Consider the following 13,485-nt stretch of genomic DNA (forward strand, 5'->3'; position numbering starts at 1 on the left):
ACATAATAAAAGGTTTCTTGAGCACCATATCAGCATATTAGATTGATTTTAAAAAATCACCATTGCCATCACAGAATACAATACATTAAATACTTTAACATATTACAATTTTAAATTGTGATTAAAAAGTACACATTATTATTTTTTTATGTGTTAATTAGTTTTCATTTGATCAAACAAATGCATCTTGGTGAGCATAAGAGACTTTCAAAAACATCAACAAAAGAAAAATCTTATACATGACTTGAAACCTGACCTTTGACTTCTCCCTTTGTATTTTAGCTCTGATGTATGCTAGTATCTTTGGGAATGTGTCTGCTATAATTCAGCGACTGTACTCTGGAACAGCTCGGTACCATCTGCAGATGCTTCGGGTCAAAGAATTCATTCGCTTCCACCAGATCCCTAACCCGCTGAGACAAAGACTGGAGGAGTACTTCCAACATGCATGGACATACACCAATGGCATTGACATGAACATGGTACGTGCCAAGCATTTTTTCCCCACTAAATATGAATTTCTGTCATTGAATGAAGACATACATGGATGTCAGTGTGTTAGCTATCTAGCCATATGTTTTTCAAACACACAGTATTAATGTCAAATGTGTTCATGTGTCTACGCAGTGATCTGATATGCATTCTCTTTCTTATACGCACTCAAACGGACTGCCTTCAACACCCTGGTGAGCAGGAGGTATAGAGTAATGTTTGCTTTTTATCAAAAAAGCTGCAGTCATATTATCTTAAATGTTTTCCATAATGTCTGTATATTTTATTGAAGCATACAGTTGATTTTACACGGTGCATAACCACTTGATGAGGTAAGCGTAGTCTAAATGTTATAGCCAATCAGAGTAATTTAAGTTTGGTCCATTTAAAGACTGATGTTAAATCAAAAACTCTATTCACAAAGCTAATGGCCATGGGTACTATGACACATTCTTTCTACTTCAGTTATTTTCCTTCAATTAAATCAGTTTCACTTTAATGGTCTTAGGTCATATTGACATTTTCTGTTTTATTAGGCATCAGATTATTTAGCTAGTCAGTCAGATTGATAGTTACTGCAGATTAATATATTTCCTTGAGAGATCCCAAATCCAATTTTAAACAAGAAACCTTTTTTTTAGATTTAGAAGAAAAATTGGGAGAAACAGTAAGTGGCGGTTGCATTTTCTTCGGCTTAATGTGGCGTATATCATTTTATATGAAGCAAAAGCAAATCAAAGGCAAACACAATGCAATGCATCACATCAGAAACACAGGGTCCCAGATGCATTCATATTTTGCTTCATCTTTTATGTATTTGCAGTTCAGGGAGATAGGGCTTTATTAGCATTGTATCATCTGAGCTCTAACGCAAAGCTCTTAATAACTGGCAATCATTCTGCCCTCCTTCTCCTCTTCTCCATGAGGAACATTCTTTCTGTCCTTTTCTCTTTTTTTCCCTCTCTGCAGGTACTGAAGGGCTTTCCAGAGTGCCTGCAGGCTGATATCTGTCTTCATCTGAACACAAGTTTGCTCCAGAGTTGCAAGGCGTTCCGCGGAGCAACCAAAGGATGCCTGCGGGCACTGGCGATGCGCTTTAAGACCACCCATGCCCCACCAGGTGACACCCTGGTGCATTGTGGGGACGTTCTCACAGCCCTCTACTTTCTTGCCAGGGGATCCATCGAGATTCTGAGAGATGACATAGTGGTGGCTATCCTGGGTGAGCAATGAACAATTAAACATTTACTGTTAAAGCCTGTAAACCTGCTAGTAAAACGGTGATGGTGATGACATCTTTCTGTGATTCGTATCTATATTTAAAATGTAATTGTTCACACTGTCACCATCACCCTTTTTAATGGTCTCACACTGTAGTCAGGCCAGATCTTTTTAACCATTATGCTTTTCCACCACACAATACATGACCGTGGTGCATTCTGGTCTAAAAATGATTGCATAATCTTTCATCAAAACCTCTCTGGAATTACTTTTTTGCTGTAACCAAGGCTACACATGAAGAAAAAAGTTGTACATCCGAGTCTACCATATATCATGTGCACAAGGCAACCCACAATTGAGTCTCAGCCCAAGGTTCAGGCTTATTTGTTAATGAATGCCGTTGTCAGTGACTAGTCGACATCAACTCAACTTTCATCTCATAAATGTAGAAAATCCAAAGTCGTTCAACCCCTACCCTCCAGTCAAATCCAAAAAAGATTAAAAGATAAAAATTGTGTTGACTTCACATCTAAAATGCTGGCCTTCTAAACAGGAAGTAAATTAGAAGCCTTCTAAAAAGAAGCGAAAGTAATTGCTATTTGGATATAATATACATACCGCACATATATATACTGTATAGTACAGTATCAATGTCCAGATAGCAGATTACTGGAATGCTGTGAAAATGGGGTTGTCTTACAATATGGCACTCATCTAAATTTAATATAAACAGCTCAGAGGCTCACAAGGTAATAAGAGACTTAATGAAAGAAGTGCTGTCCTTCATTCAAGGATATCTCTCCTGTGATGAGCTCATCATGTTTTTATAGATGGAGAGAGACTGAAATAGAGGAAGCTTAGGGAAAATGAGAGAAGGGAGAGAAAGGTTGTAATTAAATAAGATGATGCGGGAATGAGAGTGGCAGCAGCGTGGTGCATGTTTCCCTTGTTCATTAAATTTGCGATGTGTCACTTAGTGTGACGGAGAGCCCCGAGTGACATCGCTAGTTTCATTATTAACAGGCACATTTATAAACTTGCGCTCATATACATTAGTCTCCAGCCACATCGGAGCAGCGGGAAGGTGGAGCAGGGTAAGCCGAATTTAAATGGTCCATCTCTCTTCCTACGCAAGCTGACTTTAACAGAATAAGGCCAGGGGAAGAAAAAGAGACACACACTAACATACACATGCAACTCAGCAGAAACTTGCCGTACACTGCACAAAATTGCTGAGGGAAGCTACCTCCTGCTTCGTATGTATTCTTGGGTCTCAGTTAAAGAATAACCTCCTCAGCAAGAAACTGTTGTCTTACGAAAGTGTTGCAGATAGATACTTAATCACTGTATACTAATTCTGGCTCTGGCCTGGGCTCTGTTACTCTTATCATATTGCTTATAGCCTCACCTCAAATACTTAATGTGCAGTATACAGCACCAATGGCTTTAGCCACGACCCTGAGCCAGATTTAGATACGGTGGCAGGTGGCCGCTGCCCAGGTGGCTGTCATTTATTTGTCAGGTCTGACCTTTGATATGTATCACTGCAGAAATGTCCTGTCAGGCCTCAACTTTTCTGTTGGCACATGTCCTCAAAAAGCTTGCAGGGGCTTTCAGAAATTTTTGCTCACATCAGTTTATTAACTTACATTTTACCCAAACAGTGAGTTTGCAATCAATGAAAGCCTGTTTCTGCCAAGAAATAAAATGGCAATTGCGATTAGTTAAGTTTATATCTCTATCCATGAAGGAGATATGAAGGAGACTATTCATAATTTTGATTTAACTTTTTATTAGGGCCGGGACTCGATTAAAAAAATTAATCTAATTAATTAGAGGCTTTGTAATTAATTAATCAAAATTAATCGCATTTTAATTGCATATAAATATTTGACCTGAGAACAATGAGAAGTAATTTTTCACATGTATTTTTAGTATACCATTGAATAATGACTGAATACATAAGCTTAATCAACAAAATATTGTTTATTTATTTCAGTCCAGCAGACCAGCGCAATGTTAAGTGTAGAAAAAGCATATTTGTGATATTTGAGGCTCGATGTGCTGCGGTGATATGCAATTTCCTTTTTGTATAGCTTGCACACAACCATGCTCTTGACGACGTTTCCATTCTTTCGTTTTTTAAAACAAAATTTCCCATCCACGGGGCCAAGCAAAGCGGTCTCATCAGCTTCTTCGTTCATATTCACTATGGTTTGTTGTTGTCGTGACTCCGGAGCACTAGTTGGTGTTCCAGTATAATCGGTCCGTCGAAACTCGTTCATTGAAAAACGTTCCGCGGTGCAAAAATAAGTGTGGTTAAATTTTTTTAAAAATGTTTTTTGCGAAATTAATTAACGCGTTAAAGTCACGTAATTAATCAATCTTAATTAACGCGTTAAAGTCCCGGCCCTACTTTTTATATATATTTTTTCTCCTCAAAATAGCGGGTTTATATCTAACAAATCTGACTTTTTTCTCAAAATTGTGTTTGCATCTTGCAATTATGTTTTTTATATCACTTATAAGAGGTGCCTAAATTTGTGGATGAAAGGGTCTGTCTAAGTCAAAATTGTGTTGCAAGAAAAATGAGCGAAAAATTGCGAGAAAGTCAGAATTGTGAGAAAGTCATAAATATGTATTTTCATTTTATTTTAATTAATAATAAGAAAATATCTTATTCTTTATTTAAAAAAAAAACATTTCATTAGTATGTAGTTAGGATCAAGTTAGGAGGTGCCGTCATATTTATAGTTGTTAGGCGAAATTTCATAGACGATTCCAGGTATTTCAACAGTAATCCAAACAATCAGGAATTTGCCATTTACAGCGAAAATTTTTCCATGCAGATTTTGCAACGTGTTCATGTTGGTCACACAGATTCATTACGTTATCCAACATAAAGCTATGTGGTTTTACTTCTGTGTGAGATAAGCTTCATACATCAGTACTGAAATAGCCAGTGGGCCTTTTTTGCCTTTGAAATTTGCCTGCATACAATCACACATACTCCAAAATGGAATTGGTTTTCCCCCTTCTCACGCTTTGTCTATTTCCTTCATTGTTCATTGCTTTCCAATTTTCTCTTTCCTCTCTTCTCTAATCACTGTACGCCCACCTCTCAGGTAAGAATGATATTTTTGGAGAGATGATTCATCTGTACGCCAAGCCAGGGAAAGCCAACGCAGATGTTCGAGCTCTGAGCTACTGCGACCTGCACACCATCCACAGAGAGGATCTTCTGGAGGTTCTGGACATGTATCCTGAATTCTCTGACTACTTCCTGTCCAATCTGGAGCTTACTTTTAACCTGCGCGATGAGAACACAAAGGTAAAACAACAAGCTATTACTAAGTATTTGCAGTTTTGGAGAAAAAAAAAATGGTTGTACTATGGAATAATATACTAACATACATAATTTAATTATTTTCAGTATGAATTGGGCAAGTAGTTTTCACATGTGAAGATAGTCCTTCTTTATAGTAGTAATTAACAAATAGAAGTATTAAATTGGTACTGGCTCTGTAGCTTTAAAGGACGAGATAAAAGTGGCTACAATAGTGGTTCTTAACCAGGGGACATCAAGATAACCTTACGCTGCGGACCGTAAATTTTGCCTCTTTTTTGCCGTCCATGTTTGTAATCTGCAATCACACTTATTTATGGAATCATCATCTTTACATGGGTTGTGCATTGGCACAGCTCCTCAACACAAATAAATCTAATGTTTTGAGGAGTATGTGTGGCTGTCATTCACCAGTGTGGATATCTGAAAAAGTAATATGTCTGCCACTTTTGTTTGAGGAAAAAAAGCATTAAAATAAATTGCGCTACAATAAATCAAATTATTGTTATTGTTATATTATTATTGTTCTCCAATTGTTAATGTTAAGCATTGCGTGACTGTGTATTTAGTGTGTATTAACCTGTAGATAAAAAAAATTGTACAGTCCAATCCTTTGCTTATGTCTACGGGTGAATCTCCAGTTGTCACTGATGATCTTGGTTGGAATTTTCTGAATTACAATCCGCCATCAAAATTATACATTCAATTATTCTAGCTGCTGTGAGAAAAGACTATAAATGATCCACCACCTGCAGCATCTTCACACGTGATACTACTAGCCAGACTACTCCTTTATGTATATGACATGACATGACGTAATGACGCAAAGACGAACAGCGTCATGCTGAAATTTGTGAATTGGCCAAGGTAAGGATATAGTTTTAAAGGGGGGGTGAAATGCTGAAATACTGAGCTTTTTACACTGTTAAGGACTTGGATTCCCATCCTAAACATAGACAAAGTTTCAAAATCTAATGTTGGACGTTTGATGGAGTATGTCTATGTCAAAAATACTCCTTCCGGTTTCTCACAAGTTTGGGTCGGCTTGACGTCGATAGAGCGGAAGGTCCTTGTATGGGCTGTAGGGACTCTTCTCCCGGTAGGGCGCGTGCGCGACAAGAGCGAGAGAGGAAATGCACGCCCATAAACACTCTCTCAGGTGCAGATCCAGTCGTCCGTTAACACTTATGTCGTTATAGTCCGCGCCGCGCTCCACTTTATTCCTATGGGTGACGTCAAGCGACTTCAACGCTTCAGCACAGCATTCCGGGAAGGCAGCGCTGCATTTAAACCGATTTGAACGCAGAAATGACGGGAAATTTCACAACATCGCTTCTGTCACGTCGCAAAGTGGATCTCCACGGTCACTGCTGGTACAGCCTATATTTCTTTTATAAATATAATAAAACTAAAGACTTTTCGGAGATATGAAGGATGCAATACTACTCTATAGGTACTCAAGACTGACATGAGATTGACTAAAACTGAGTGTTTAACCCCTCCTTTAAACACTGGCTGGATATGTACTTGCTCAAAAATGTATTTTGGATAATTTTTTAACCAAAAATGTACGGACCACAGCTTTAAAATAAGAAAATGTAATTTGAATTTTAAAATTAATGTCATTTTAATTAATCTATGTAAAACAAAAACAGATTTGGAGCATGTTTCTTATCCTTACTTATTCAAACAATAATAGGTAAAATAATGGAACAAACAGTGCAAACACAATTACAGCAGTGTGAGCAGTGACAAAGCTTGCACGTAAAATACAAACCTGCAGAAATAACAAACCCCAAACTCAAGCACAAAAAAATATGATGTGCACACAAATCAGCAGGTTGCGAGGAGAAATCTGACAGGTCTCACACGCACAGAACTGACACACAAGCGTGAGTTCTTTTCTGCAGGAGCGAGCTGAAATCTTCACACACACGAGCAGTGTTGCCAGATTAGGTCAAGGATTACCAGCCCAAAAACTCACCAAACCTGGTGTAAAATAGGTATAATCCATGTTTTGAGTGCTTGGTCACTCTCCTACTCTTTACTGTAGATATCACACAACTTATAAATGCCACTTTGGCATAGCAATCACTTGAAGATACAGCTACAAGTTATTGTCCTAACGTCACAATAACTGTCTTGTTTTGCGTTTTTTTTTCTTCCCATAACGCATTCATGCATTCAAAAACGCATGCGAAAATATCGGACTCAGTGAGCAAAGACCTTTATTATGATTGGCTGCTTGAATTATGTAAAATGGATACATTTTCTTTTTGAGGTTATGTCTTTATAGCTGTAAGATTATTTGTGCTTTGGAGCAGCGCGTTTCCATTAGGGCAAATATGCTCAGTTTCATAAATGTATGATCCCAGAGAGGCTAACAGCAAATTACAAAAGGTCAGCCATTTAAAATGAAAGAAGAAGCTTGTGATATTAATGTTGTCTAGAGTTTGCCACAGGATGTTTTACCCATCTGTTTCCATCCCGTTGAATGGAAATACATTGATCTTCATTTGTAAAACTATGGTGTACTGACAGTATAGATTTATATTAGTGTAGAAATATTTGAAAGGAGATAGTTCATTAAATGTTTATTTAACTTTAATAAATATTTAAAGATTTCTATAATGTTGTTGTATGAATAAAAAAATGGAGCACAAGAATGATCCCATTTTCTAGCTGTCTTATATAATATGACAGTTTGTTCTGTGTAGTATTTCTGCATTCTAGTATTATCATTTTTACAAAAAGTGTATGTGATTTATTTATTAGTGTTTACTTGGTCATAGGCCATTGAAACCACATAACAAATCAGTGTAATTAAGTTCTTTTTTAGTAAAAAGTGACTTCAATTTTTGTCTGTTCCTCTTGGCATGAGTTGTATTAATTACTTTTATGATGCTCTTTTGTATATTTAGCAGTTTGACTGTCACTATATTTAAAGAATAGCCAGAAATTCAGAAGAAAGCCAATTCCGTTTTCCCTTAATAATGTTGCTGCAGTATATAAAGTTAAATGCTGTTTAATGCTTTTTCTAATGTGATGTCATGTCTTGTGTGTGGCAGGGCGCCACGGCTCCTCAGAGGAACCTTTACACGGCCGCAAGTGACTCAGACACTGAGGACCCTGACGTCAGGACTAAACCCTGCTTTAAGAGGAACCACTCCTCAGGTCAGGACCTTCTCCTTGTGTTCTGCTCACATTTTTCTCTTCTCCTCTTCCATTATTCTCTCTTTTTCTGTCCCTCCTTTTGTTTCCCTTCCCCTCGTCGCCTCCCCTCCTCTTTCCACCCATCTCTTTTCTCTCCTGCTGGGTTTCAAGCTGTTGCCATGGTGATTATTGGCCACAGACAGATGTTTGTTATTGTGTGTTTGCAACGTGCCAGATTTTACCTGAACGGTCAAGAGCTGTTTTATCCCCGTCCCTGTATAACCTGCTGTTTGGATTATTTGTCCGAGCCATATCGCTCACTCTTTCTCTTTGCCTGGTACATTCCTCGCTTTCTTTTTTTCTTTGTTCAAGGTGCAATCTGTGTGGAAAGTGACCATGAGAACATTGTGAATTACCATGTAATTCCGAGAGTTCTTTGTGTCCCCTCAGGTTCTCTGAGAAGACAGAGCGGGACAGACCTGGAAAGGGGAAGAGATCGAGAGGTGCACATATTGCCAGGAGAGGAGGAGGAGGAGGAGGGTGAGGAAGAGACAGCGAGGCCTTTGAGTTTGGGGCAATCCCTTCCTTACAACCTGAACACCATTCCTGACACATATAGTAAAGATTGTGTTGAAAATCTGTTTCATAAAGGTATAACATGCATAAACGTACTCATTCATAAGGGTGTCCTACTGTAAAAAAAATTAAAAAAAATACTTTTCATTAAGATGTTTACAATGCCTTATAATTCATTGTAAACCTTTACAAACTGCATATAAATATATAAAAATACAAATAAATTACATTCCTTTTTATAAACATAAACTCCATTATCAATCGTTTCTATGACGCCTGTACAAAAACAGGTACATCGTATACACTGGTGCTTGAACCGTCTGACATATATTGATTCCATAAATACACTGAAGACAACAATGACTCAAGACAAATGCTGCAGTTTTGCTGAGACTGTAAAGGGGTTTTGTAATGTGTGAACAATAGCTACATGCCAATTCAGAGGCTGCATCCTTTGAAGATTGCATTCAAATGCCAATTGTATCACAGCGGCAGAACAAAGACTTTCCCAATTCGAAGGCTCATTTAAATGCGACCTCTAAATGTGTCCTTCATTTCCCATAAATCATGCTAAGTGCTAATCCTTCCCTAGTGATGGGACAAACGCTTCAACAAATTAAACCAATTGATTGTTTCGAAGTGTTCGAAAAGCCACACTGGTGACCACTGCTGGTCAGAACAGTGGAAATGCAACAAAAACTCATCGCCAAACATGCATAAAAACACCTTTTACAAATATATCAAATGCAATTAACTACTCATCTAATAACATTAAATATCAAGTATGTGTTATATGTGTACTTATGTGTATCAATTTTCAGAGTGTTTTGTTTGTTCTATAGATTGCTCAGCTAAACAGGCCAATAAGAGACTAACTAACTATTATACCTTTTAATTATAGTAATGTCTCATTAAACGTGTCCAAATGTATGAAACTAATCAGAGATTGCCCACCAGCGGTGAACCATTGAAATTATGAAATGATCAACTTACTGGAATATCTAATGATTCAAATCAGTATTTCCCAAAGATTCGAAAGCAATGTGTGGTGGTGGCGGTGAGGGGTGGGGTGTTTGTGTTTGTAAAAAAAAAATGTTTTATTCTAATATTCTAATATATGTCCATGTCTAACATGTAAAACCTTCAAATAAGTAAGCAGTAATGATCTGCAATACTTTGAGCAACTTGACTATTATTTATTAAAGAGCCATACAGGCACTTCGTGGGTAATGGCATTACAAATGAAAATTATTATTTTTCCAGACTCTAATTTGCCTCCTTGCATTGGAATTCTCTATTTTAACCTGAACTACTACACTAATTTTAATAGAAATATTAGAATAAAATTATTTTAAGTGGTTTAAAATTGACCATAATTATTGCATAGTATTTAGTACCAAAAGATCTCCTCAAAATATTCAATAAATATTACTAAACTAAAATATAGAACATTTATTTAATTGAAAAATAGTTACGTGTACGTCCTATTTGACCATGATAGTAAGAAAAACCTCAGGACTAAATACAAGAAGAGCATAACATTATTTTTAACAATGTTGCATCTCCATCGATCTCCATAATAAAATGATACTGTAAATGTGGTTGATGTAATAATCAATGCACACTATGCTGTGCTGTTTACCAAAAATTGCTGCAAATAGCTTTATAGTGAAGCTGTTGTATGTTCAAATGTATTAATTGACACAGCACTGGTTTGTTTAGAATTATTGAGAGCGCAGTGAGCACATGACCGCGCACGTTGCCGCGAGATGAACGCATGTCGCAACTCTGTTATTCAACGGCCCCGAGACTTACGGTCGAATGCAACTCATCGTGTGTGTGTGTGTGTGTGTGTGTGAGAGAGAGAGAGAGAGAGAGAGAGAGAGAGAGAGAGAGAGAGAGAGAGAGAGAGAGAGAGAGAAAGGAAATGCAGCTGAACGAATGCGTGCATGTTTTAAATGGCATTAAAAAAATTATAACGAAACGTGGCGGCAGGTGTTGATTCTGTGGCACAGCGCCACGAATTAGTCTATGTGTGGGAAACACTGCAAATATAAAAATAATTAAAGCAGTTTAAATGTTGACATAAATCTTAATAATGTGCTTTTATATTGTTTATACTCTTTATTATGTGTATAATTGGGCCACTGTGAACATAATTAGACTATTGTTTTCAGACCATTGAATACAACTTTCAAAAAAGTTTAGTACAAACATTTCTGCCGCTCGTCAACGGCAGCGGTCAGAGTTGATAGGCAACAAAAACAATCATCCGTAAGCTAGACCGTCCCATTTAACAGTGCGGTCCAACCTTCATGGCCTTTGAAGGCGTGGCCCTGCCTTGCCTTTGAAGTCTGAGTCCTTTGAAGGATCCAGCCTTTGAATTGGGGCACAGCTAATGACTGCTGATATAATTACAGCCAGGGAGCTTTCCTCTCTTTCCTTCTCTCATTCTTTTTTCTGCTCTCTGAATATTACAAAACGACCCTAGAGCTCATGATTAGATTGAGCTTGGTTAATATCTTGAGGCAAACATTTCTTTTGGCTTCTGGGAATTGTGGTTGCAGCAGTGTAGAGATTATTAATGATGCCTATGTGGGTGCATGTGATGTATAATTTGTTTTGTCTGAGTGCCGCATGTTTTATTACTGTGTGTGTGTGTGTGTAGTACAATTGACACATACAAACTCATTTCATCTTACATGAGTGCATGATGTATTAAGTTTGTATGTATCAGGTATGTTTGTGTGTGTGTCTGTGATTAATTGCACTGGGGTTTTGTGTTTCTATAGATGTGCGTGTTGAAGAATGGCCTTGTGGGAATGCAGATGACTCAGCAAAATCTCAGGACAGAGAAGGAGGAGATGACTGTGAAAGTGACATCACATTCGGTGAAATGGAGCAAAGACTGGATCTACTGCAGGAACACCTGAACAGGTGAGAGAAATAGAGATAAAGTAGGTCACATGAAAGAGTAAATTAAGAAAACACAAGTTAAAACATCAACTTTAACATCCAGAACATTGTGCAATTGATAGAATGCAACGACCACCATCTGCTGGTCACAGGCGGTATTGTACTTCTGCATCAATATGTGTGTGTGTTTGTCTGTGTGTAGACTAGAAGCGCAGATGACATCAGACATCCAGGCTATTTTACAGTTGCTCCAGAGGCAGAGCGCTCTTGGACCTCCAGCGTACAGCACTGTGGCTGTCAGCCCAGAGTACCACAAACCCGTGCAGCCTGTCACCGCCATGCAGACACAGGTAACACACAGTTCAGAATGGAAAGCTAGTGTGCATACTAGTGTGCACGGTATACACTCAGAATATCCCAGCAACCAATAAGAACACCCTAGAAACTGCTGAAAGGTGACCAGATTTCTAAAATGGAATCCGGTGACATTTCCTAGTTCAGTGGTCAAAATATAATTGAAATTTCACTTGTTGTTATCTATGAATTACAAGATGGGGACCATATACTGTAATTGACAATTTTGATGTTTACGAGTCAAACTGACCCTAACTGGTTTTTAATACAATTTACACTGTGAAAAATAGTTTTCTGTGAATGTGCAAGACTTAGGACTTATTAGCCGCTATAGGTAAATAACTAGAAAAATAAGTCCAGTAAACTGTAAATCTATTTGCACTAACAACCAATGTTATAATGTTACAGTACATGAAAATAATGTGGTAAGAAATACCAGTTTGTTATATTAAGCAGCATCATAAGCTGTTTTGTACAGCTAAAAATAAACGGAAACAACAGACACCAGAAGCCATAGTTATTGTAATATCCACCTTATTTTTTTTCTAAAAAGGAGCACACAGAGTTTTTGGGACTTTAGCTTATTCATTTAAGCTTATTTATAGCTTATGCAGCACCTGAAAATATTCCTCAGCACACTCCCTGTGCAAGCAAGTTGTCACATAGGTTATGTTGACGGAAGTTTGCCTATTTTCAGGCGCTGTGTAATATGATTGCGCCGCTACACCCATGATACGGCAGCAAAGTTTCTTCATCATTACGCAGGAATGAGAGAATAGTTCCTAGCCATATCGGTCTAGAAAAATGTAACTTTTCATTTTCCATCGGTCTTATATAGTACACGATGTAACAATACACATCACAACATGTAAATAGGAAAATGTTGGTGTTTGAGCAGTTTAGCTAGCTGGAGCCGTTTACCTCCAGTCTTTGCAAAGTTAGACTAGCGGTATGTGCGTCAGGCAGAGTTATGGCACGCACAGAGTTAAAAATTTTATGAATAGACTTATCTAATTCTGGGGGATACGGTGAATAAGCTTAAGTCCCAAAAAGTCGTTGTTTTCTTTAAGGAGAAAAATAAGGTGGATATTACAATAAATATGACCTCAAAGATATATACTGTATTCAGTTTGTTTCTGCTTTTGTAAGCTATGTTAGCCAGGCTTTTTTGCTGTATATTTACGGTTTTGAATGTGCTGTTAATAGGGATATTTCTGGGGAAGCAACTGCCTAGCAACGCTACTGCAGACAATTTTTTTTTTAAAATGGTGCGAAATTATGCTGTATGGAACAATAAGTGTTTCAAATGGTAGCCTTCTGTGTCTCAAATCTCAATCGTCATTTGTCCAGCATATATGTGCTGTGCACCATTTCAGAGCAATTTGATCTCAGACTTGCCAGTCAAAGAGGAGATTGTATGATAGCAT

The 13,485-nt window shown here is 37.7% G+C and overlaps 1 protein-coding gene across 9 annotated transcripts in view; it reads left to right on the forward strand.

The window, feature by feature from the left end:
- kcnh7 (potassium channel, voltage gated eag related subfamily H, member 7) overlaps positions 1-13,485 on the forward strand; it is a 92,251-nt gene that overhangs the window by 75,960 nt on the left and 2,806 nt on the right. For 4 of the 9 annotated variants that reach the window (XM_067459130.1, XM_067459132.1, XM_067459133.1 and 1 more), the window contains 7 exons: positions 283-483; positions 1,460-1,714; positions 4,839-5,044; positions 8,128-8,233; positions 8,663-8,863; positions 11,581-11,725; positions 11,907-12,054. In XM_067459130.1, the coding sequence (XP_067315231.1) occupies positions 283-483; positions 1,460-1,714; positions 4,839-5,044; positions 8,128-8,233; positions 8,663-8,863; positions 11,581-11,725; positions 11,907-12,054 (1,262 nt within the window). Of the gene's footprint in view, positions 1-282; positions 484-627; positions 698-1,459; positions 1,715-4,838; positions 5,045-8,127; positions 8,234-8,662; positions 8,864-11,579; positions 11,726-11,906; positions 12,055-13,485 lie in introns of those variants that run through there. The other 5 variants (XM_067459134.1, XM_067459135.1, XM_067459131.1 and 2 more) reach the window with 5 other exon arrangements.

This window comes from Pseudorasbora parva, chromosome 12 (genome assembly GCF_024679245.1).
Source record: "Pseudorasbora parva isolate DD20220531a chromosome 12, ASM2467924v1, whole genome shotgun sequence".
Lineage (NCBI taxonomy): Eukaryota > Metazoa > Chordata > Actinopteri > Cypriniformes > Gobionidae > Pseudorasbora > Pseudorasbora parva.